This window comes from Nomascus leucogenys, chromosome 3 (assembly GCF_006542625.1).
Source record: "Nomascus leucogenys isolate Asia chromosome 3, Asia_NLE_v1, whole genome shotgun sequence".
NCBI lineage: Eukaryota > Metazoa > Chordata > Mammalia > Primates > Hylobatidae > Nomascus > Nomascus leucogenys.
Genome location: NC_044383.1, coordinates 129,241,401 through 129,265,297, shown reverse-complemented (window position 1 = coordinate 129,265,297; position 23,897 = coordinate 129,241,401). Strand labels below are relative to the sequence as shown.

The 23,897-nt window shown below is 40.4% G+C and overlaps 1 protein-coding gene across 12 annotated transcripts in view; it reads right to left on the bottom strand.

Annotated features, from left to right (window-relative positions):
* AIG1 (androgen induced 1) overlaps nt 1-23,897 on the bottom strand; it is a 313,034-nt gene that overhangs the window by 171,531 nt on the left and 117,606 nt on the right. For 2 of the 12 annotated variants that reach the window (XM_030809779.1, XM_030809777.1), the window contains exon 5: nt 13,258-16,212. The exons of the other annotated variants lie outside the window; for them this stretch is intronic. In XM_030809779.1, the coding sequence (XP_030665639.1) occupies nt 16,198-16,212 (15 nt within the window). In that variant the 3' untranslated portion in view covers nt 13,258-16,197. Of the gene's footprint in view, nt 1-13,257; nt 16,213-23,897 lie in introns of those variants that run through there. 12 annotated transcript variants of the gene reach the window in all.

The following is a 23,897-nucleotide window of genomic DNA, read 5'->3' as shown; positions in this document are numbered from 1 at the left end:
TGAATTTTGTAATCAACCTTTATCATTCTTGAATGTAATTTAACTTACGGTCTTGAGCCACTACTCCATTTGGCTGTGGGAAACATGGAGATAGTTGAGTATAGAACAGTACAATACAGTGTGGAGGTTTAGAGACTGTGAAGTCAGACTGCTTGGACTAGAATCCTGGCCACAGGACTGTCTAGCTATGTGACCTTCAGTAATTTAGCTGCTGAAACTACAGCCATTTCCAAGAGATTAAGTCTTGTTCAGTTATTTTGCAGTCATATTCAGAACTTAAACATGATCAAATTAGAGTTCTAACTTTCCTTATCTTTTCCTGGGATAGTAATTTTAAGAAGGCCCATATGTATCATGGCATCATAGGGGAGGTACGTGGTTCATTACCTGCTCATCTTTGATGGAGACTTCTACCCACACTGCTTTTGCTGTAGACATTGTTTCTGTTTCCACAGCCTCCAGCACAGAGAATCCACATCAAATTTACTGATGATGTTCCCTCATCAGGTCACCAATGCCCTTCTGACCCTCTCAGGGCAGCCTCTTGGGACATGAATCTTAAAATGTTTTCCATGTTGCTGGGACACCTCCACCAGTGATTGCGGCCCTCCACTCCTCTGTGATGCTGCTTGCTTCCTCTCCTGGGAAGTGATGCTCTAGAAATCAAATCCACGTTCCCTGTATGCTGGGATTTCTCAAAACACTTCTGGGGTTTCAGTGATCTCCCAATCCAGGGGCACAAGGGAATGCAGAACCTTCTCAGGGTCCTTCAGCATCTAAAACGCAGATTCTCCTCCTGCCAGCAGCTAAAATATAATCTCTTTTGGGACAAGAAGCTTCTCTGACATCATCCTTAATTCTCCCCAAACTCTACTGTTGATGTGAGAATTGTCAGGCTTTAGTTCTTGATATACAAAGGAAACATTAAAGAATTTTTTTAAGTTTATCTTTAACAAATTCTGTCTTATAATTCAAACCAAACCAAAAACCAACCCTGGCTCCTGGCTATCTTTTATGAGTTGCATGACCCAATTTTAGAAGTCAATAGCCAAGAATCTGCCTGTTTTTTGTGATTAGCTGTCCCTGAGGATTTTAGCTTCAGGGACATGAAGTAAAAAAGGATTACCAAGAAGGAAACAAATGTTGGTTAGAATTTTAAAAGACAGGCCCACTATAACTACACTTGATTTGGTAGTGCTTACTTTATTTCCTGAAAACTGTTATTAAATTAAATTGATGGTACCTCTTACATCAATGGCACTGTAGGAATGAGAGGAAGAAGAAATCCAGAAGTCGTTTCTCTGCAACACGGTATAAGAGAGTTGTGAAGAGTAGACTTGAATAGCCTGGATTTAAATTGTGGGTTTGCATTAACTGGGTATCTTTGTGCCATTTACTAACTTTCTAAGCCTCAGTTCCCTCATCTGTTATTTAGGGTAGCGTCTGGCACAAAGCAAATACTCAAGCATAGTTCATTGTTCTGATGTGTTTGATGTGGAAGAAGGTACAGAAAAGAGGTAAGGATGGCTCTATTAATCAGATTTACAACTAACTTGCTAGTTCCTGAGGTGGAACTAGAAGCAGGCTCTCTTTCCACCAAATCATTGTGCCTTTCCAGAGAATGCAGATTCATAAGGCATGAACAAAATGCAAGCCTACTTTAATTTCATTCTCTCAAGACCTAGTGGGATAGGAAGGAAAGGATCCCCAGGTCCGTAACAAAGAGGAGAATTAAGCGTTAGTAAAGGTTGGGCATAGTAAAGGTTGTGGAGATGTCCACACCTGTGGATTTCTAATCTGATGGATAGAAGAGCAACATCTGCATCTCTCAGATTATTCGTGGGGTCCCTTCTACTTGTGGGACCCACTGAGGATAGTCCTGTCTGTAACCAAGTGTGATCAGACTCAAAGAGCTGAGCTTCTCAGTATAAGTGGCCCACAGCATCCTTTAAAAATATATAGTGCAGGCCGGGCGCGGTGGCTCACGCTTGTAATCCCAGCACTTTGGGAGGCCGAGGCGGGCGGATCACGAGGTCAGGAGATCGAGACCACGATGAAACCCCGTCTCTACTAAAAATACAAAAAAAAAATTAGCCGGGCGTGGTGGTGGGCGCTTGTAGTCCCAGCTACTTGGAGAGGCTGAGGCAGGAGAATGGCGTGAACCCAGGAGGCGGAGCTTGCAGTGAGCCGAGATTGCGCCACTGCACTCCAGCCTGGGGGACAGAGCGAGCCTCCGTCTCAAAAACAAAAAATATATATATCTACATATATATGTAGATATATATATCTACATATATATATATAGATATATATATCTACATATATATATGTAGATATATATATCTACATATATATGTATCTACATATATATATGTAGATATATATAGCGCAAAGCCAACCGTAGATTTAAATTTAAAGCTAGCACTGGTGCCTAAATCAAACAGCTATGTAGCAATGAAGTTACATCAGAAAGATTTATCTTTTTAATTTTTAAGATTTTTTTTTTTGAAACAGAGTCTTACTTTGTGACCTAGGCTGGAGTGCAGTGGTATGATCATAGCTCACTACAGTCTCGAACTCCAGGGCTCAAGCAATCCTCCCACCTCAGCCTCCCAAATAGCTGGGACTACAGGCACAAGCCACTGTACTCAGTTTGGGAACTTTTCTTTTTAAGGCCTACAAACTTCAGCTACTTTGGGAACAGTCTGGGGTTCAAAGAATATTTCATAATAAAGTGGTATCTGCTTGGGCTTCCTGATAGAATTGTCCCATGGACTCTTTGCAAACTAAATGACTTACTTTACTGCCTTGAGCAGCAAGGTAGATGGCAATGACTGACATTTACTGAGATAGGAAATAGGTTTGGGAGGGATGTGGGAGTCCAAATTTCGGTATGGATGTGTTACATAGTAAATGTCTATGGGAAATCCACATGAGATACTCGGTAGGTTTAGAACTTAAATGAGATATAAATGTGGTTGCTTCGTTGACTTTTGTTGGGTGAAACTGTGGAGTAGGAAGAAATCCCTCCAGAAGAGATTGTAGGAAGAGAAGGAGAGTCCAGCAGTGGTCCTGAGGCAACACAATACGTAAATGTCCAGGAGAGGAGGAGCCTACAAAGCAATGGAAAAGCAAAACCAGAGGCCAGGAAGAGAGAGTTCCAAGAACGTGGGACTTGCCTGATAGGTCAAGCATTGCTCAGAGAGTCAAGGGAACTGAGGAGTAAAAAGTGTTCATGGAATTGGTCAATGCGGCAATCACTGATAACTAACAGTTTCAGTGGCGTGGTAAAGGAATTCTGATTCAGAGTCGGTTGAAAGATGAATGGAAGTCAAGCAGTGGAAACATTCTGGGTTGACAACTCTTTGGAGAAGCTTAGAGTGAAGGAGAAAGGAGAAATAAAGTAGACATATGGGGGCACTGTGTGAATAAGGAAGTACTGAGAATTCAGTAGAGGGGGTGGGCAGGGAATACAGCTCTTGTTACACCAGTGACTCATAGTATCTTTAACGTGAACTGAAATCATTATGTCATCTTCACAATGATGTTGTCATAATTTCCATCCTCTACTTCAATAAAACTGGCTTAAAAAATATTTTATCTATTCTCTTCAGTAGTAAACTCATGCTCTACCTACAGCCTCAACTTTCAACTTCGGCAGCTGACTATCCACGCTAATCTTTCTCTGTGCTCCAATACTGTATTTTGAGATGAACATCTCATCTTGAGATGCACCAGTGTCTCAAAACTACACATCCTTATAAAAAGTATCAGTTTTCTCAGTCAGATCCTCTTTACTTCCTGATTTACTCTAATGAGACATCCAGATACCCACGCTCAAAACCGTATCATTCTTTCCTGTCACCAGGAAACTATCACATGTTCTTTGGCTTGGAGCTATTCTCCTGGTGGTCCTACTCTCTCCACCACTTCCATCTGTCAAAAGCCTACCCTTCCTTTAAAGCTTATAATATCTAATCCAGGAAACTCTTCCTGATCCTTCTAATTTGATGTGATCTCCTAACATTTAAGCCTTCTTGTATACTTCTCTTAAATTAGATTTATCTGAGGCACTGTCTTATTTGCCTGAGTCGTCTTTAAACTTGTTGAGAGGGGCCTTATCTTACTTGCTTTTTACATCCCTTCTATCACTGGATGAAGTGGCCACTCACCAAAATCTTGCTTAGTTGACTCAAAAGCAAATTGTTAATGAATTCTTTAGATGAAAATAAGTTTTCTGGGTATATGCATGCAGAATAAATAATACACTGGAAACTTAAGAAAGCACTTAACTGGAGTACAGAAATGAGCTCATATGAAAATCAGGGCACAGCCAAAAATTATTTTTGTTTCTTGGAACAAGTATTTATTTAACTTTTTATTATGGAATATTTCAAATACACATAAAAGTAGAAAGAATAGCATAATAAACCCCATGAACCCATCATCCAGCTTCAACAACTAACATTTTTCCCAATTTAATTTCAACTATCCCCTCCCCCATCTTTTGCTGGAGTATTTTAAAGCAAATATCAGACATCATATCATTTCACTTATGTATATCTCAGTAAATCTCTCTACCAGATGAGGTTGTGTTTAGTAATTTAATCACGTCAAACCTAATAAAATTAATTCTAATCATTTAATATGATTTAACATCTAGTCTTTGTTCAAATATTCTCAATTCATTGCAATCATTTTATTCAAAGAACACTGATTTAATAGTTATAGCATATTTTAAAGCGATTTAATGCAAGAAACGAACTGTTGATTCTTTTAGCATATGCACTGCAAGAGGTTAAGTAGAAAGGAGACCTTCAATTTCTGAATTACTTAGTTTCCATGATTCATTTCCTTCCCTTTTCTGCTACTGCAGTTTTGGATCTTTCTTATTTGTAGGTTTATCAAAGATTGGGACAGGAAAGAAGGCATGGCAAAGGCTGCTATTTGTCCCACAATCTCTCTTGTCTCCTTCTTCCACAAGAATAGACATACTGGCACTTACAGATGACATTTCTTAGACTTACTTGCGGTTAGATGTCCATGCAACCCTGCAACTTTTGGGAGCAAAAGTGATGTGTGCAATTTTTGGGTCATGCCCTTAACTGGAAAGAAATGTGCCCTTTCCTCTCATCCCTTCTTTCCTAATGGCTTAAATGCAGACGTGGTGTGGTAGGCCATCTGCCACTATGCAGATGAGGAACAACCTCAGAAGATCCACAAGCAACCAGATGAAAGAGCCTCGGGCCCTAGATGACCTCATGAGGAAGAACTGGCCTGCCAACCTCCAGACCATCGGTTTTAAACGACTGTTATTTTGGTATCTGTTAAAACAGCTGTTCTGATATCTTAAGATAGAATGTAAAACTCAACAATGTCAGTTTTACACTTTTTCTAACAACTAATAAGAGCATCCATTCCCAACACCACAGATAATCAAATGTTGTCTGCATATGTTTCCGATTATTACTAGCTGTCAGATTCTGTCCTGGAGCATGGTGATCAACAGACATTAACTGAGCATACGCCACGGAAAACAGCAAAGTAGAAAGGCTGGCTGGGTTTGGTTCTAGGCAAACTTTTGTTTGCATTTTCCCTCGCCACCTCCCAGCCATGAAGAAGTTATTTAAAGTACATGACACTTTAAAAATCTGTAAAATGGAATGATAGCTGTTCATAGAAGATCAATTATAGAGAGTAAATAGAGGACTGAACATAGTACTTGGTACACAGAAGTATCCAGAAAAGATTAATTTCCTTTCCTTTGGTTCTCTGTGCACGTAGGTCACAGGGTCTGATAATTTTCAAAATATCCACTATTGCTGTAGCCATTCAGGTCTCCAGGACTCTTCCAAAACAGCAACATTATCACAGGACATTGATAGGAAAGTCCTGGGGTATACAACACCAACTTCTTTTTTAAAGGCTCTGAAAGAAGTTATGGGAGATACTCGTGGATGAAAAATATGGACTATCTCCCAAAGATCATATGGCCCACTTAGAAGAAATGTTGACAAGCAATGCATCAGTTAGGGCAACAGCAGCTGACGTAATACACAACACTCACATCTCAGAGGGTTTGTCTCCTTTCTGTAACAATAGATGTTCCTGACCTACAGTGAGGCTCTGTTCTACCCAATTATTCAAGGATCTAGGCTGGCAGACTTACCAACCAACCTGGAAATAAGGGACTAGAGGATCTGTGGGAGGTGTTTATGGGCCAGATCTGCAAATTATTACATAATGTCCACTCACATTCCATTGTCTTATGATTTTCATGGCCAGAACCAACTGCAGGGGATGCTGAAAAATGTATTCTGGTTGAGTGCCCAAGAAAAAGAGAAATGAATATAAGGATCACTATGCCCTAAGCAGTTGGCCTGACAGATAAGTTAATGAACTATGTTATTTAGCTTCTTCTTGAGTAGTGGGAGAATACACTTAGAAAAACTTGCTCAAAACCTCTACTAACAGTGTCTCCCAAAAGCCCTTCTACGATACAAGAAACAAATTTAATAAAGATCATTTTAAAAAGAATTGATCAGAAAAAGTTTCCTGAGCACTTCAAAGTGACTTTAGTAAGTAAAAATAATTGCTTTAAAAAGTTTTAATGTAAGAAAACATAAATTATTTTAGTTAGAAAAAGAGTAAAGCCTTGGATTACTGTCCTACAGGAAAAAAAAAAAAAAGCACTTTTGTGTCGAGAAACATTTGAACTTTCAAGGGATTCTCAAGAGTCATTAGCTTCAAGTTGTCTTTTCCTAAACAATGATGTCCCAGCTGCTGGATCATCAGCATGCAAGTGACCCGGAAACCACACACACATTCATCACAGCCATTGTCAGGATCTCTGAGATACACAGAGAAACTTGCTAAGAAGCTGCAGACTATTATGTTTCACTATAATGATATTTCCAGAAATAAGAGGAATTACACATTAATAAAGCAATGAAACTATGCAGGTAACTATGACAACTGCTGCAAATTCAATAACATTTTATGCTCCTGAAGAGTTTTTTTTTCTTTTTTTTATTGCCAGTAAGATCAGAGAAATTATGAGAAGGAACTGAGAAGCATTTATGTCTCATCTGTATGCTCAGACCTCCAAAGACGTCAGGGGTGTGCTTAGCACATTATAATACCAACTCACAGCAATCCTTGAAAATGCCCTTCTTGGTTCCTAGATGCATATTTGTCTTGAGAAACAGTCAACGCCTGGAGCCCAAAGTCCAATGCCTTTAAATGACATCTGGTCAGAGAACCATTTCTCCAAGTTGAGTCCAATTTCAGCTCTTTAGATAAAGTACATTTCCCTTTTTGAATTCCCTTAAAATCAAATGGCTTATCTCTAATGGTATGCCCATGGAGATTTCTGAAGGCTCTTAAATATCTACATCAGATTTCAGAAAATTTTAAAGAAAGACATATAATCTAAGTCGTACAGCCACTTTTCCAATTTATCAAATCATGGGTTTGGGTGTGTGTGTGTGTGTGTGTGTGTGTGTGTGTGTTGGTTTTGTTGCTTCTGATGTGCTGACAAATGAGAAGGCACAAACGGGAGATTATTTTAAAGATTCTCTCTCCTCCCCTCCAGAAATGTGTGAAATAAGTAACTACTTTTTCCCATTTTTCTGCAAGTTCTCCTATGATTTCTCTTTTTATAGATTACCATTCAGATCAATATAGAAAAGAATTATTCTGGATGACAGTACATTAAGCAGTAGAAAGGGCACCAAAGGCCATTATCATGAAGCTGGGAAAAAGTTCCGAGCCTGCTAAATAAGGCCACAGGCCAGAAACAGCACCTCTTTCACTGGGAGAAAATAGAAGGTCAGAAGGAGCCAAGGCCAGAGGGGAAAATCATCTGTCCCTCAGACTCCACTTCTCAATCTGCCCTTGCTTCGGGATCAAGTAAAAGATGAAGCCATCCATCATCTTTCCCCTAAAAACATGCCACATGACAAGATGTTTAATTGCTTTTTGTTTTCCAGGCAAGGCTCCTCTTTTCTTCTGGCGGCTTTTCTTGTGGTCACTTTGGCAGTCAGGAGCACCTGTGCCAGCCACTGTCCTTGTCTGGTCAGACCTCCATATGCCCAGGACGTTGCCAGCCCTGCCTCCTTCTGGAAGTGCTCTCCTCAGCTACCCCGCACTCCTCCTCCCTAAGATATTCTCCCTCCCTGGCGAGGGCTCCCTCCCAGCTTCCCTGCATTGTGTCCTCCCCCGTGCTCCCTCAGGGTGGCCAGTCGCCAAGGTTCCACTCTCAGCCTTCTTCTATCCCTTCCTAAATCCAGCCTGTGCTTGTCAACGTTTCCCCGCAGCCCTGGAGAAGGAAGCCTTCTAAAATGTTAATCTGACCCCATCTTCCCCTTGTTTAAAACTCTTCAACAACTCCCCAAAGCTATCAGGATAACACTGAGTCACGTTTCCTTTCTTTTCCATTTCTCCAGTGTGTAAATGAATCATTGTACGCACACAACTTAGCCTTGCTTCTTGTTTCCTAGAGGGTAAAACCTAAACTAGTTTTTGGTATGGAGGAGTCTCCAGGATCTGAACCCCTGCTCATTTCTCTAACCACACCTCCAGCTATACTCCACCTTTACCTCCTCTTCCAGCTATATGTAAATATTCCAAGTTCCCTAGACTCAGCATGAAACGGAAATTGCTCCCTAAATCACCATAGCTACCCTAAACTCCCACCTTCAGCCTTTAGAGTGGTCCCAGAGTGCTTCACTTCTCCACCCTTCCAAGGAACTTTAATTTCCCCTCTTTTATTGGCTGTTCTTTCTCAAGAAGAACACAGTCAGTATCCAGAACAATCCCACAAACAAGGGGTTAAGTAAATATGTGTTGGGCCAATCTCCATGAATGGGTTAATCTCTTACTATGACTCCTCTTCATTCTTTGGGTGAGGCCCACTTTCTAGGGACTCCCCCATAGTACTGCTCACAACGGGGCTTCTCCCTCTTTCCGGTGGGACTAGACAGAGAGAACCTTGTTTCTTTATGGTTCTGGTCTAGAGAGCTGTAGATGTGCCCAGAGAAGCTTGGGGTGCTGCTGCAGGACAGCATCAGGGACAGTGATGACAGGCAGCATGCTGGGGGCCACCTGCCGTGATGTGGAGAGATCAAGCACACGTTCAGGTTCTCCAGGGGTCCTGGGGTTACAGCATCTTGGGGGACTCCCAATAACACAAGCCAGGCCAGAGGAACCACAGAGAAGACCTTTAGGTTTTTATCCACACATAAACTACTCAACTTGAAATTATCCAAATAAATAGATGGATTCGAGAAATTTATAAGTCAACCCAAGTTATGATCACCTGACAAGAGAATGTCTCATATTTAAAAACAGCAGTTTGCACAGGACTTTTCCGTGCTCATCAACATAATAGGGCAATTTGGTTTGGCTCTGTGTCCCCACCCAAATCTCATCTAGAATTGTAATCCACATAATCCCCACACGTCGAGGGAGGGACCCCATGGGTGGTGATGGGATCATGGGGGCAGTTTGCCCCATGCTATTCTCGTGATAGTGAGTGAGTTCTCATGAGATCCAATGGTTTTGTGAGTGTTTGACAGTTCTTCCTTCACATGCTGGCTCTTTCTCACCTGCCGCCACGTAAGACATGCCTGCTTCCCTTTCTGCCATGATTGTAAGTTTCCTGAGACCTACCCAGCCATACAGAACTGTAAGTCAATTAAACCACTTTCCTTTATAAATTATCCAGTCTCCAGTAGTATTTTTATAGCAGTGTGAGAGTGAACTAATATACGGGGGATAAGCAGGAAGAATCATGCCCTCATAAATCATTTGTGATTTTCTCCAGCCTCTCCTACATTTTACTGATTATACTTAAAGCAATTTATCTCTCATCTATACCAAAATATATATCCTTTTTCGTCCCCTATTTTTTTTCCTATTTCTTGCTGAATCATCAGGAGAAAATTTATTTCCTCACTTTCCTCCTAAACCCCTGAAATTCTCTAACCTTCAGTATGCCCTTCCATGAAATGGGATAATAATCAGGTTGTGAGGATTAAATAAATACTATCTAAAAGGGCTTAGCACAGCAAGAGGGAGGAATGTGATGCATGTGAGCTGTGATCATTGTCCTTCACATTCCATTTATGAGTGGTAAACAGAAGAAAATATAAGAGACAAATCTCTATTAAGGAATAGGAAAGCAGAAGTACATTTTATGATGACGTTCACATATAAAGCCAGAGCTGTCAACTTCTTGGTCCTCCTTAAAATAAGCAGAACTGTCCTTCAGAATTGCTATCATCATTTAACAACCAATAGTTATTGTTCACTTCTAAGTGCAAGGCCCTGTTCTAGGTCATGTGGAGGATATAAAAAGAGAGCTTTGTGGAATTTACACCACAGAAGTCTATTTCTTTTCTATATATTCTCACTACTTCTCAAAAGGTCAAGGTAGCTTGCAATAAAAGGCTCAGGGTGGTGAAAATCAAGACAAAATGAAGAATCAGACAAAATACATGGTAGGAATGAAAGACAGAAAACTGTATTGGAAGCCACAGATAGGCTGGCTATGGCTTAAGGGCACTAACCGTGTCAGAGGAGAAGTGGAAAGAGCTCTTATTAACAGAAAAGAATGCATCAGTATCAGATGAGGCAACATGGCTTCTATTACTAAATTTTAGAAAGAGATTATTGCATGGATACCCTCATATTGAGTAAAATAACAGAAAATCTCTTCAGAGTGGTTTTGCAGAGCAGGCAGTTTAGATGGGCAGAAAGTGCCTGGAGCTGGACACACTTGATTTGAACTCAGGCTCTTGGTTGGACCATCATGGACAGGTTCCTCAACTCCTTTGAGTCTCAGCTCCTCACCTGTGGAATGGTGGTGATGATCCTTCCCCCTCAGGGCTACTTAGGGAACAAACGTGACAGCATATGGAAGTGGCTGGCCCCTAGCAGTTACTTAAAGATTTATGTACTCCACTCTCCAGATCCACCCTCTATGTGTCATCATTATTCCTTGTAAATTTGTATGGACTTGAATGTTCATACAGTAACTTTTTATAAAAATGGATGGATCATAGGTCATCTACTTGTGCAGTTATTTGGATATTTGTCTCCTTCACTAGATTATAAACTCACAAGGACAGGAGTTCTTTCTGTTTTGTCTGCTAGCATAAATAGAGAGGAACACCTAGCCATAGTATGTGCTGCATTGATACTGGTTATAGGAAAAAAATTAGATTTTTTTTTTTTTTTTTTTCTTGAGACGGAGTTTCACTCTGTCGCCCAGGCTGGAGGGCAAGTAGTACGATCTCGGCTCATTGCAACCTCCACCTCCCGGGTTCAAGTGATTCCCCTGCATCAGCCTCCCAAGAAGCTGGTACTACAGGCATATGCCACCACGCCCGGCTAATTTTTGTATTCTTAGTAGAGATGGGGGTTTCACCATGTTGGCCAAGCTGGTCTCGAACTCCTGACCTTAAGTGATCCACCTGTCTTGGCCTCCCAAAGTGCTGGGATTGCAGGCATGAGCCACCACGCCTGTCCTAGGAAGAAAAGAAGGCATTTTTGTTGAGGACTTATCCCTTCAGTCTAAGGATGTGGCTTTTTAGTGACCAGACTGAAGCACATGCATGGCTGCAGAGGCCCTCCGGAGAGAATGGCTGCTGCTGCTGCTTTGACGGATGCTCTCAAATATCAACCTTAGATGTCTTGAACATCCTCAGACTCCTCAAATTAAATCTGTTTTCCCTCCAGCACCAGCACTGAAGTTAAAAGTTTAAAGCAATAAAACAATTGATTTTATCACTTTCATGTTTTTTACATCTACAAGTTTTCAACTGTATAATCTACTGTTTATCATTGTAAATGCATGATAATTCAGCTTCAAAACAGAATGAGGAGAGTTTGGGAACTAGCCTCAAAAATGAACTACCACTTATATAACAAAACTTTCGTGGGAAAACGTGTTTCCAGTTCCAAATAACTGGCTCATGAACGAACTTTTGAAACCCAAATTCATTTGCACCTCAGGGTTGTCTAAAACACGCAAATGAGATACCAGGAAAGTTTTACCTTTATAAATGCCATTAAGATTTTTTAAATGTAATCTAAAGTAAAATGTTTTTGTGTCCTTCCTTCCTCTCCCTTTCTCTTTCTTTTCCTTCTTCCTCCTTTCCTCCTAGACTCCCACCCTTCCTTTCTTTCCCATACCTTCCCATGTTCCCCAAACACAGTTTTTGAAAATCCTCTATATTTCAAGTTGCTTTGGCAGAAGAAGCTCCAAGAAAGTGTTAAGACTATGACTCACCTCATTGTAATTCTGCTTATAGGATTTATGGAAAAGTAATGAGATCCAAGAAAATAAAATAAAACTTTAAAATCCCACTGACAAGTAAGTTTTTTTCTGTAGGAAATTGAGTTATATAAAAGATTTATATTTTGTTTCATATAACCCAGAAAAAACTCATGTCCCCTGTTAACTGCAGTCTTTAATTAGTTATGGATCATTTAACTCCATATTTTAAAGGATTAATGCTAACTGAAACTTGTAGTATGCTTTTAATCTTATATTAAATATTAATATTAATTAAATTTTCTGAGAATCTTGAGACGGTGCCAGTATTTTATTGCAACAGAAACTGAGGCAGAGATACCACCCTATAACCAACCCATTAGAGTTAAGTGTGCGTGATTACGCAGATTAACTCAGGTTTGTCTCTTTGCCATAAGCTCCATTCAGCTCAGATCTAGATATCACCAGGACAGCTTCCCTCACTTTGTGTTCCTCCAATAACCACATTTTTTGAACCCCAGGGATGCTTGTGAGACCAACAAATTCAAAGATCTTCAAACGTGGCTCAGAACTATATAAGGGAGCATTAAAAAAAAAATAATATCTCGGTCTTATCCCAGACTGAATCCATCAGAACCTCTGAGTATAAGACCTGAGCCATCCAGGGTTGACCAACATTAATGCAACTTCAATGTCATGGAAAGAAGAAAGCATCATCAAGACCTCTAGAAATGGGACTGACTTTTAAAGGAAAAGAGTTTTCAATGGGGATCATATCTCTTTCAAACATGTGTGCTAGTATAAATAAAAATGATGATAATGTAGAAAATGTTTGAGAGTTTGCAATGATAAGACGGGAAAGCAAAGAAGACAACATCCCATCATGTTAGAATACAGGTTGAGAAAGTCCTTATCTGAGGCTTTGGAAAAAAGGCCCCTGTTCAACTGGAGGAGCTGTGCCAGGACACTGAATTAAGTTTTTTGTAAGAAAATGCTTTATAGTTTATTCACATACACAAAAATAATCTCATATGATTCTTAAAAAGAACAGGACAATGAAACTCTGAATACAACTTAAAAGTGAAGATATTGTCTGATCAGACTAAATAATGATAAGCCGCCTACTTCTCTCATTGCTAAAATGTTTACACCAAAAGATAAATGGGAAATATCGCTAGGAGAAGAAAGCCAGTGCTGAGCACTGAGGTCAGTGGGAGAGCAAGGGCATGAGGAGCCTCAAGCATCAAAAGCTCAATGGGCCTGGGCCTTGTCTTTTTATTCTGTCTCTCGACTCCTACGATCTGTGATCCATGATATTAAATATCAGAAGTCATGGTGTTCCTTACGGTTGATGTTCTTTGTTGTACTTTCCTTTCTTTTTCTCATCTTGCTATGGGCTGAATGTTTCTGTCCCCTCAAAATTCATATGTTGAAACCCTAACCCCTAAGGTTATGGCATTAGGAGATGGCCCTTTGGGAAGTGATTAGGTCACTGGGGTGGAGTCCTCCATGAATGGGATTGGTGGGCTTTTAAAAGAGGCTCCAGAGAGATTCCTTGTTCCTTCCACCATGTGAGGACACAGCAAGAAGCTGGAAGTCTGTAATCTGGAAGAGGATCCTCACCAGAACCCAACCATACTGGCACCCAGCTCTTGGACTTCCCAGCCCCTAGAACTATGATAAATAAATTTATGTTGTTTACAAGCCACCCAATTTGTGCTATTTTGTTATAGTAGCCTGAATGGACTAAGGTATATCTCTTCTTTATTTACGAAGTTGAGAAATGTTTCAGGAAATACATTTAAAATGACTCATATTAATATAAGAGGGCTCTAAATTAGGGATAGGGTTTTGAGGGAAATTGTGTTCTTCAGTTAAAAACATTTAGGTACAGAAAAAAAGGATGATACTGCAATTTAAAGCAAATCACCTTTAAGACACATCAAAAAAGATAGTAAGGTAAAACAATGAAATATTTCTGAGTTTCCTGTCAGAACTTTCCATGCAAACTTACCAAATACAGGCAATTAGGGAAAAATTCATAAGCAAATAATTTAGTATATGACACTTAGCAAAGCCTAATGAAAGATCATCAAGCTTGATTTCAATATACAATAAATGACTGTATTAAAAAACTATTTTGCAAATACATTACTGTTCTTAAAATAAGTTACTATATAAAATGTGAGCAGGGGCTGGGTGTGGTAGCTCATGCATGTAGTCCCAGGACTTTGGGAAGCCTGAGGCAGGAGGATCACTTGAGGCCAGGAGTTCGAGACCAGCCTGGGAAACATAGTGAGGCCATTGTCTCTACCTTGGGAAACATAGTGAGCCCACTGTCTCTACAAAAAATTTTTAAGAAAGTAGCCAGGTGTGGTAGTCCACATCTGTGGTCCCAGCTACTTGGGGGGGCTGAGGCAGGAGGACTGCTTGAGCCCTGGAGTTTAAGGGTGCAGTGAGCCATGATAGTGCCACTGTGTACTCCAGCCTGGATGACACAGTGAGACTCTTAAAAAGTCTCCAAAAAATAAAAAAATTAAAAATGTGAACAGTTGTGCAAACAATTATAATCTATAACTTTGACTTTTATCTCAGTTGCATGGCTTACTTTTGTAACTCTACAAAATGAGTCTGGAAGGCTTGAGCTTTTAAGAAAAAAATGCATTAATTTTAATGAATAACTTTAAATTTACAGAAATACCAAATTACTTATTGAAAAATCCCAGGCAGTGTAAAAAGGAATGTTCTGGGAAGTTGCTATTGCCAGTATGTTTCCCTGGTCTTACAGATGTATGTTTCCCAGGATTACTTTGTGGAGATTATTAGAATTTTTAAAATGAGAGTGGCCATAAGTCTTCTACAGTCTCCTTAGAGAGTTGGATAGTCCTATTTATTTATTTATTATTTTTTAAAAGAAGTGTAGAATCATATTTTATATAAAAATCTGAGTGCTGGCGTAAGAGAATAGATGACTTGTACCCTGAAATCTTCTGCTGTCCCACCTCGACTGCCCCAAACTTGGACTGTCTCAGCCTTGCCAGGGTTATAGAAGGCAGGTCACAGGAAGGGAAGGAGAAGGAGACCTTCCAGTGCCACTCTAACCCTGACTTCCAAATAAGGTTAAAGCATAGCTTCATGTTATCCAGAGCCTGAAATGTCAGCCAACTTCACCAGCATGAGAAGTGCAATCAGGCGACATTGTGCAGCAACATAAATACATCACTCAGTAAAATGGAAAACTGTATAGCAACAACTGGTGTCAACGTCAATTAACATGTTTAAACAGCGGCAACAGTTTACTCTATGAGTGTGCCTACTGAGGAAAGAAACGCCCCCCTCCTAGACTCTAAATCATATCGATGGGCAGCTTACAAGTAAAGAGAGATACCTCTTCCTCCCATCTTTTCTCTATCCATTAACTTCATCCTCATTTGCGGCTTATCTTTCATTTTAAACTCCCATCTCTCCATTTATCATTGTACCCTTTGAGCATCAACCTCTCCTTCAGCAAATGTTTTTTAAAAATCACCTTAAAGAAACAACAGTGGTAGGCCAATGTTCTCCATTACCTAATTTTTCCAACCTGTTACAAAATGCAACTAATAAAATCAACAGCAATTATCATTCCTTATGGAGGTTAAAAATTCATGTTCATCCAACACCAAATTAAGGGGCAATTTTTGACAATGCTGCGGATACCCTTCTGTACATCACTTGTGAAATGGCACTTCTTGAAGGCCCGTATTTCATCAACTTGGCAAAACTTCGTGTCAAGGTCATTTCCAAATGCCCTTCTTGTGCAGAGCAGCATGCATGGCACCAGGTCAATCCTTTAGTCATTGCTGGAGCAAGCTTTCCGTGGAGAGGCAGCCTGCTTCAAAGTCAGATGGGCGTTTGAAAAGCATGCCAAAAAAACTTTAAGCTTTGAAATGCTGCAGAAAGAAAGGTCGCAACATCTTTTAATTGCCTTCTCTCCCTGCTGAAGGTTTCTTTTCATATTTTTATGCAAATATTACAGACCTTCCCAGTGTGAAAAACAGGTTAAAAAATGTGGTAAGTGATTTTGTGCATATGTCTTCAATTGAGCAGAGTGTCGAGTGCCAAACTTCAACCAAGCTGATCATACTGTAGTTCTGTGTAAAAGCCCAAAGTGGTGGAATCTAGTTGCTATAGCTGCAAATTAAACAAATAAATGAGACACCATGGAATGCAGCAAAATATCTGTGGTCTGATTAGTTCATATTTGCCATATGTGTGAATATTAGCAGTCAAATTCTGAGTTTAAGCAAAGATCTTTCAAATAGGTATGACGAAGGAGGAATTCTTAACAATAAATAAGGAAGATTTCAATTCTTTGTCCAAGGATAAGTAACTTACATTTTTTATCAGCTTTTAAGGAATTTCATTAATTTTTTGTTAGGAGTACAACTTCAGTGTTATTAAAAATACAGGATTTCGGCTGGGTGCGGTGGCTCACGCTTGTAATCCCAGCACTTTGGGAGGCCGAGGCGGGCGGATCACGACCTCGGGAGATCAAGATCACGGTGAAATCCCGTCTCTACTAAAAATACAAAAAATTAGCCGGGCGTGGTGGCGGGCGCCTGTAGTCCCAGCTACTCGGAGAGGCTGAGGCAGGAAAATGGCGTGAACCTGGGAGGCGGAGCTTGCGGTGAGCCGAGATAGCGCCACTGCACTTCAGCCTGGGCGACAGAGCGAGACTCCGTCTCAAAAAAAAAAAAAAAAAAAAAAAAAAAAAAAAACAGGATTTCTACCAGGGCAGGTTTCCTTGAAAATTTAGATTGAGATTGACACTAACTTGCTAGTTATTATATGGTAATAAGTTAAAATCGTTAGCTCTAGGGAGGCTTTAATTTTGTTTAAATTAACTTTGTTTAATTTTGTTTTATTTATTGGACCTACTGTGTGGCAGGCATGGTGCTCTGTACTTGCAAGGGCAACCTCGTGAATCCCACAACAAGCTCTATGTTTCCTACGAGTAGAGCTCAGTAGAGAAATTTAAGAAGATCATTTGAACAGAGAACTCCATTCTGACTAACCTCTTAAATCATTTATACCAAACTGTCTTCACAGAATAATAAAACCGAAGAAAACTCGAAAGGTTATCCAGTTCAGGCCCCTTTCAAATGTCTGCATTCATTAGAAGTGCAGCCTAAGGAAATGAAGTGGGTCTTTTTGGGTTAAACTGGTGTGGGAAAAAGAACAGAGCAAAAAAGACATATTAGTACGTGCGTAGTGATGGCAGAGGGTAGGTATCAGAAGGAAGGTTTACTAACAACGGTCTGTTTATCCCAGCACATGGAGATAGCAGCAATAGCAGCAGCAGCACCTGGATATACAGGATGATTAGTTATATTACAAGAGCCAATGAATTAATGTACTTGATAAGGATGAAATGGGTTGCGTAAAGGGGAGACGTGTCCACCAATCCAGGCTAATTATTACACCCAGGTTTACACAAATCTGAATTAGATCATTACCTGTAAGCTCAGTTCCTGGATACAGATATAGAAATGGTAAAAACAATAGGAGAAAATCATCCTTGCTTGGATGAAAAGGAAAATAATAAAAAATGCCAGGAATGTTTATCAGTGACTTAATGAAATATGTTTGGTGAAATATAATGATAATTTAAATTTCGCAGCATCTCTAGATGTTTACAAGGCTCCATGGAGAAAGGCCCCATGGCACACAGGTAGAGACAGCAGCTCTTGAATGGTCCACTCCCAGCTTGGCTGCTCATGGGCTGTGAGCACTTGGGCAAGTAATTAGGCTGGACACTTGGAGGCCATCAGATACAGCTGTGCTGTTTGTTTGAAAGAAGAATGTGGATCCTGAAAATTATAAATCAATCAGCTTGACAAGGGTGCTATAAGGCTCTACAATGAATTACTGAAAGACTAGGATGGCTCACTGAAGGATGTAGAAAATTAAATGACCATAGTACCAGTTTAGGTTCACTTAGAGAAAATAATTTTATTTCCTTTCCAGAAAGTGTTACTAGACTTGGAGAGTAAGGAAATGTGATAGAAGTTCATTCACTCAACCATTCATACATGCATTCTTTCAAAGAACATTTCTGAGACCTATTATGTGCCACTGAGCCAGATAATGGAATATGCAGAGGATGCTAAGACCATGTGCCTGCCCCCAGAGGACACCCACTTCCAAAAAATGTAGCAACAAACTACAAATACAGCACAACGGATGCTACAGGAGAGGAACCTGCTGGGTAAAGAGGCTCATAAATAAGGGATAGGCAGGGGAGAAGCAATGCATGCATGAGCAAGTGATGTCATGGGAGAGGTGATGCACGCATGAGCACACTCGGAGGGTAAGCAGAGTTCTGAATGGGAGACAAGGGCTCTGTATCCACTCAGCTCAGGAGCGCAGTGTGCAGGGGCTGTGTCAGTGTGGCTGGAGTGCTGTGTTAGCCAGAGTTGGGTTAAAGGGGGCAGGGAGGATGCTGAGGACCTCCTGGACAAGCTGCACCTTAAGAAGAGGTATAAATGGGCTCAGGGAAGTCAGTCAGCACCTCAATATCCCTCAAGGACCAGGCAGTTTGGGGACAAATTCAGTAGATCAGATGCAGGATCAAAGGGTCATGAAAAATATATGAGATTGAATTTTTTTTTTCTTTTTTTTTTGAGATGGAGTCTCCCACTGTCGCCAGGCTGCAGTGCAGTAGCACAATCTCGGCTCACTGCAACCTCCACCTCCCGGATTCAAGTGAGTATTCTGCCTCAGCCTCCCAAGTAGCTGGGACTACAGGCGTGCACCACCACACCCAGTTAATTTTTGTATTTTTAGTAGAGACGGGGTTTCACCATGTCGGCTAGGATGATCTCGATCTCTTGACCTCGTGATCCGCCCACCTCAGCCTCCCAAAGTGCTGGGACTACACAGATGTGAGCCATCACACTCAGCTGAGATTGAATATTTTCTATTGGGGGTTGCCACACTCTTATCCTGGCTTCTCTTTAGCTGACCATCTTTCCACAAGACCCGGATAAAGAAGCATAAAAATAAGTTGAGAATGGGAGGCCATCAACGCATTCTTGCCATCTCCATGATCTGGAGAAGGTAAACTTGGAAGTAACATGGAAAAGGGACTGGTGAAGAAAGAGGGCAGAGGCCAGGAGATGAGAGATGAGGCTGCTGCCTCAGTTCAGCTGAGAGACAACCAAATCTTAAACTAAAGCAGACATGGTGGACATGAGGAAGCTGGGGCCAATCTGGGAGCTATTTTGGAGGTGCAGCTGATAGGACCTGTCACCTAACTGTGGGGGATGTGATAGGAAGAGGAGCTTTGAGATGCATCTTGCCATTTTTGAAATGGCAACACAAGACAAATAACAAGATTTAAAGGAGGGGTTAGCTTAAGCAGTCAGTTTGGTTTATCTCAAGGTCCTTGTATCAGAGGCAGAATGTGATGCCCATGGGGCAGTTGGATCAGGAAGCACAGACCTGGGAAGGACGCATGTAGAGCAGAACCTGAAATCATGGGAGAGAGTGAAATCTTCATGGAAAGAGAACATAAGGGGAACACAGAGGACTGGTTTTAAATCTTGCTGAATGGATGAAGGGACTGGAGAAATTTGGGCTGCAGAAAAGAAGACTCAGTTCCTTCTGAGAGTCTTTCCTATAGCTGAAAGCCACCCGTGACTGCAGTTGGCCATTGAAGCTCCATCACTGGAGATGCTTAATCAGAGGCTGAAAGGTAATTAGCCAGGATACTGTCCAGGTGATTTAAGGTTCACATGGTAGATGAACCAGATGATCTTTAGAATCACAAGTTTAGGATTCTAGGATTCTGTGGTTCTATGATAGAAAATGCAGCCTCTTTCCACTTTACTTTCTTTGGCAGCAACAATGATGTGTGCTGAGGTTGGAACTTCAATTAAGAGGGAACTGGAAAGGATGCAGGTATGGACTTCTGCCAAGAAACCGGGTCTGTGGCTAATGAATGATCTGTCTGCGGCAGTGAAGAAGGAAGCCAGTTCCTAGAACAGTACCTTCCTGCCTTCCACCACCCCCCTCCCCTAAATATAAAGACCTAAGGGCAAATGAATGGAAAACATATGAATTAAGTTTACTTTGAAATATCTATGGATTTAAGGATTAGGGGAGAAAGCACTTGTGTAAACCACACTCTGGGTTTTGCTGACCTCAAACCATCTGAATATAACTTATAGACTTTTTGATGAACTAATACTATTGCTGGGCCTACTCATCATTTAAACAAAGCATCAACAAGGGCAGAGTACAAGCCAAATAATAGCATTAGCCTTGAATTCTACCCTAGCATGGCAAATTAGTTCTCCAAAGGGATTTGTGATGGCATGAAATTGCCTTAAAAAGCCATTGTCTGACCAGGCGTGGTGGCTCATGCCTGTAACCCCAGCACTTTGGGAGGCCAAGTCGGGTGGATCATGAGGTCAGGAGATCGAGACCATCCTGGCCAACATGGTGAAACCCCCTCTCTATTAAAAATACAAAAATTAGCTGTGTGTGGTGGTGCATGTCTGTAATCCCAGTTACTAAGGAGGCTGAGGCAGGGGAGTCACTTGAACCAGGGAGTCGGAGGTTGCAGTGAACCAAGATCACGCCATTGCACTCCAGCCTGGCAACAGAGAAAGACTCTGTCTCAAAAAAAAAAAAAAAAAAAAGAAAAGAAAAGAAAAAAAAGCCATTGTCCAATTATTTCCTTAGAGAGAGAATAACTAATACCCAGATAAAACAATTAATATGTAGAAGAGCTTTTCAACAAATTTGAGCCAGGCTGACCTGTAGCTCTGCAGTGTTCTGGAATGTTCTTTGGACATCAGTCCAGGCCTTCTTAGGCAATAATGGCAATATAATATGCACAAAAAGACCCTTTCTGGGAACAGCAGGTCATCTGCGCAGGATTTTGCTGCAATGCAGCTGAAATTGAAGAGTGAGGTTAAATACAAGTTAGAAAATAAGTAAATGCTTTGAGGTTGTATTCTCTGTCAATTATTATGAAGGGGAAGAGAGAATGAATGAGAGAAAAAGAGAACAAGAGAAAACATGGACATATATTGATAAGGATGATTCACTCATGTAACAAATATTCATTGTCCATTTTGTACAGGCATTGTTCTAGGTATTTGGGATAAATCAGCAACTGAAATAAAGACCCCTACCCTATGGAAATTCCATTCTAGCAAGGGAAGATAGACAATAAACCATAAATATAACATATAAGCAAAACCACATTATATATCAAGAATGATTAGTGCCATGGGAAGGGGGAGCAGGGTTCGGGGATTTCAGTGAGTGGGGAGTATGGGGTTAGCTGCAGTTCCTAATTGGCTGCTTGGGGTAGGCATTACTGAGAAGGTGAGGAGGAGGTAGAGGAGTGAGCTAAGCAAATCTCTGGGGACACAGTCCAAGAAGAGAAGGGTACCTGGGGTGTTCAAGGAACCAGAAGGAGGCTAGCTTGATCCATTAACATCTATTGATTCATCAAATGGTTACTGAGTACCTATAATATACCAAGCACTATACCAGGCACTAAAGAGAAAAAAGGCCAGGTGCAGTGGCTTATGCCTGTAATCTCAGCACTTTGGGAGGCTGAGGCAGGAGGATCACTTGAGTCCAGAAATTTGAGATCGGCCTGGGCAACATAGTGAGAACCTGGCTCTACAAAAAATTTTAAAAATTAAAAATTAGCCACGCATGGTGGGGTGTGCCTGTAGTTCGAGCTACTCAGGGGGCTGGTGTAGGAGGATCCCTTGAGACTAACAGTTTGAGGTTAAAGTGAGCTACGACTGTACCAATGCACTTCAGCCTGGGCTGTGCAACAAAGTGAGACTCGGTCTTTAAAAAGAAAAAAAAAAAAGAAAAAGAGAGAGAGAGAGAGAGAGAAAATTAATCCCTAAACCTTAAGTAGGCATGGAGAAGGTAGGGTATAAAGAAGTGTATGATTTGACTCTGCCATTCTGCTTTCTTTATTCTAGAACATTTTTAACCCTCTTTCTCCTCTGGTCTCCCCCTTTCCCAACTCCTTATCCTGTCTTTCTCTTTTCTACAGCCGTCTCACATCTTCTCATTCATGATACTATCCTTCTTTCTTTTCTCTTTTCCTCTATCTTTCTTCCTTCTCCATCCTGGCCTCTCCCAGTCTCCCCTTTCTCCCTCCAGTTTTCCTTGTCTTTCTATCTCACAAAGTAGTTCACAATTTATTCAGACATCAGCTTAAAAATAATACATTTTTTCCAGTTTATAATATTCTGGTTAAAATAACAAATAAAAAATATCATTGGCAATAGCTAAAAGTAAATGCCTTGAAATTTATTACTGATCTGAATAAACAGAATAATCAAATCTTCACATTAAAATTCAAATCTGCAAAATCTAACATGGGAGGACTGGACTTGTTAGAACTAATGATTAACAGATGAAAATTCACAATGGAAGAAGCTATCATCATCCATAAAATTTGGTAAGAAAAAAGCTTACGTACAGGAATAGCATGAAGCAGTTCTGAAAGCATCTGACTTGTTGATGTAACTCTCCTTGTTCCTGGTTTTTGGGGGTCTTATTTGTTTTCTTTGGGAGGTCCATTTGAGAGTCCTAGAGAGAGGTTCCTAAGAAATTTCTGATCTCTGTTCCAGTTTCTTACTTTCATTTTTGAAAATTTCTAGATATCTTAGTTACTTTAGAATATGTGTGGAAAATTGGAAAAGGCCAGTTTTTTCATATTAAATATTTAAGATATTCTTCTTTCAACCAATAGCTTATTTTTATGAAATATCTAATATCAGTGTGGCACAGACTCCATGAGTAATGAAATGCACAATCTGTGTATCCCAGAGCTGGAAACTTACCATAAGTCATGCTATCTACCAAAAGAATAACATCAAATCTGAGTTCCTGCAAAACCAATGATCATCCAAGTGGCATTTAATGCCTTCTCTTCTGGGAAAGACAGATGCACAAAATCTGTAGTAATTACCAAATGTCAAAATAATATTGAAGAGAATAAATCGTTGCCTAAATTAAGGTTCTCTTGAGGATCAGTTACATATAACAAGAACAACTGACAAATCAAGCCTGAAGAGGGGTGGGGTTTATCATTTTTTTCTCCTCACAAATTACACGGGAAATGAACAACTCCTGCTGTGATTATAAGAATATCAAGATCTTGTCTGCTTAAAGATCTTTGGTAATAATAATAATATCCTAACCTTCTTCGGTGCTTTGCATTCTGAAAGCACTTTATAAACATGAATTAGTTCTTCAGTAAGCCGAGGCACTATCTGATTGTTGGTATTTCCTGTTATAGCATCACTGAAGCTCAGCAATCTTTCTAGAGTTTAAATATTTATTTATTTATTGCTTTCAGTATATATTTACTTCACTGACAATGCTTTAAAATTATAATCAGCAGAAGAGAAAGGTTCATGGTTCTATTTTTGCAATGAGGAAACAGGCCAGAATAACAATAGTGCTTCTCCTTGTCAAACTGAAAACGGCCCTTTGGGGACTATACTGTTGGCTTGTGGAGCTGTTTTCCTACTTGCCCTCTTCCATCTCAAATATGCCATTTCCAGCCTTTAAAACTGCATCTGTT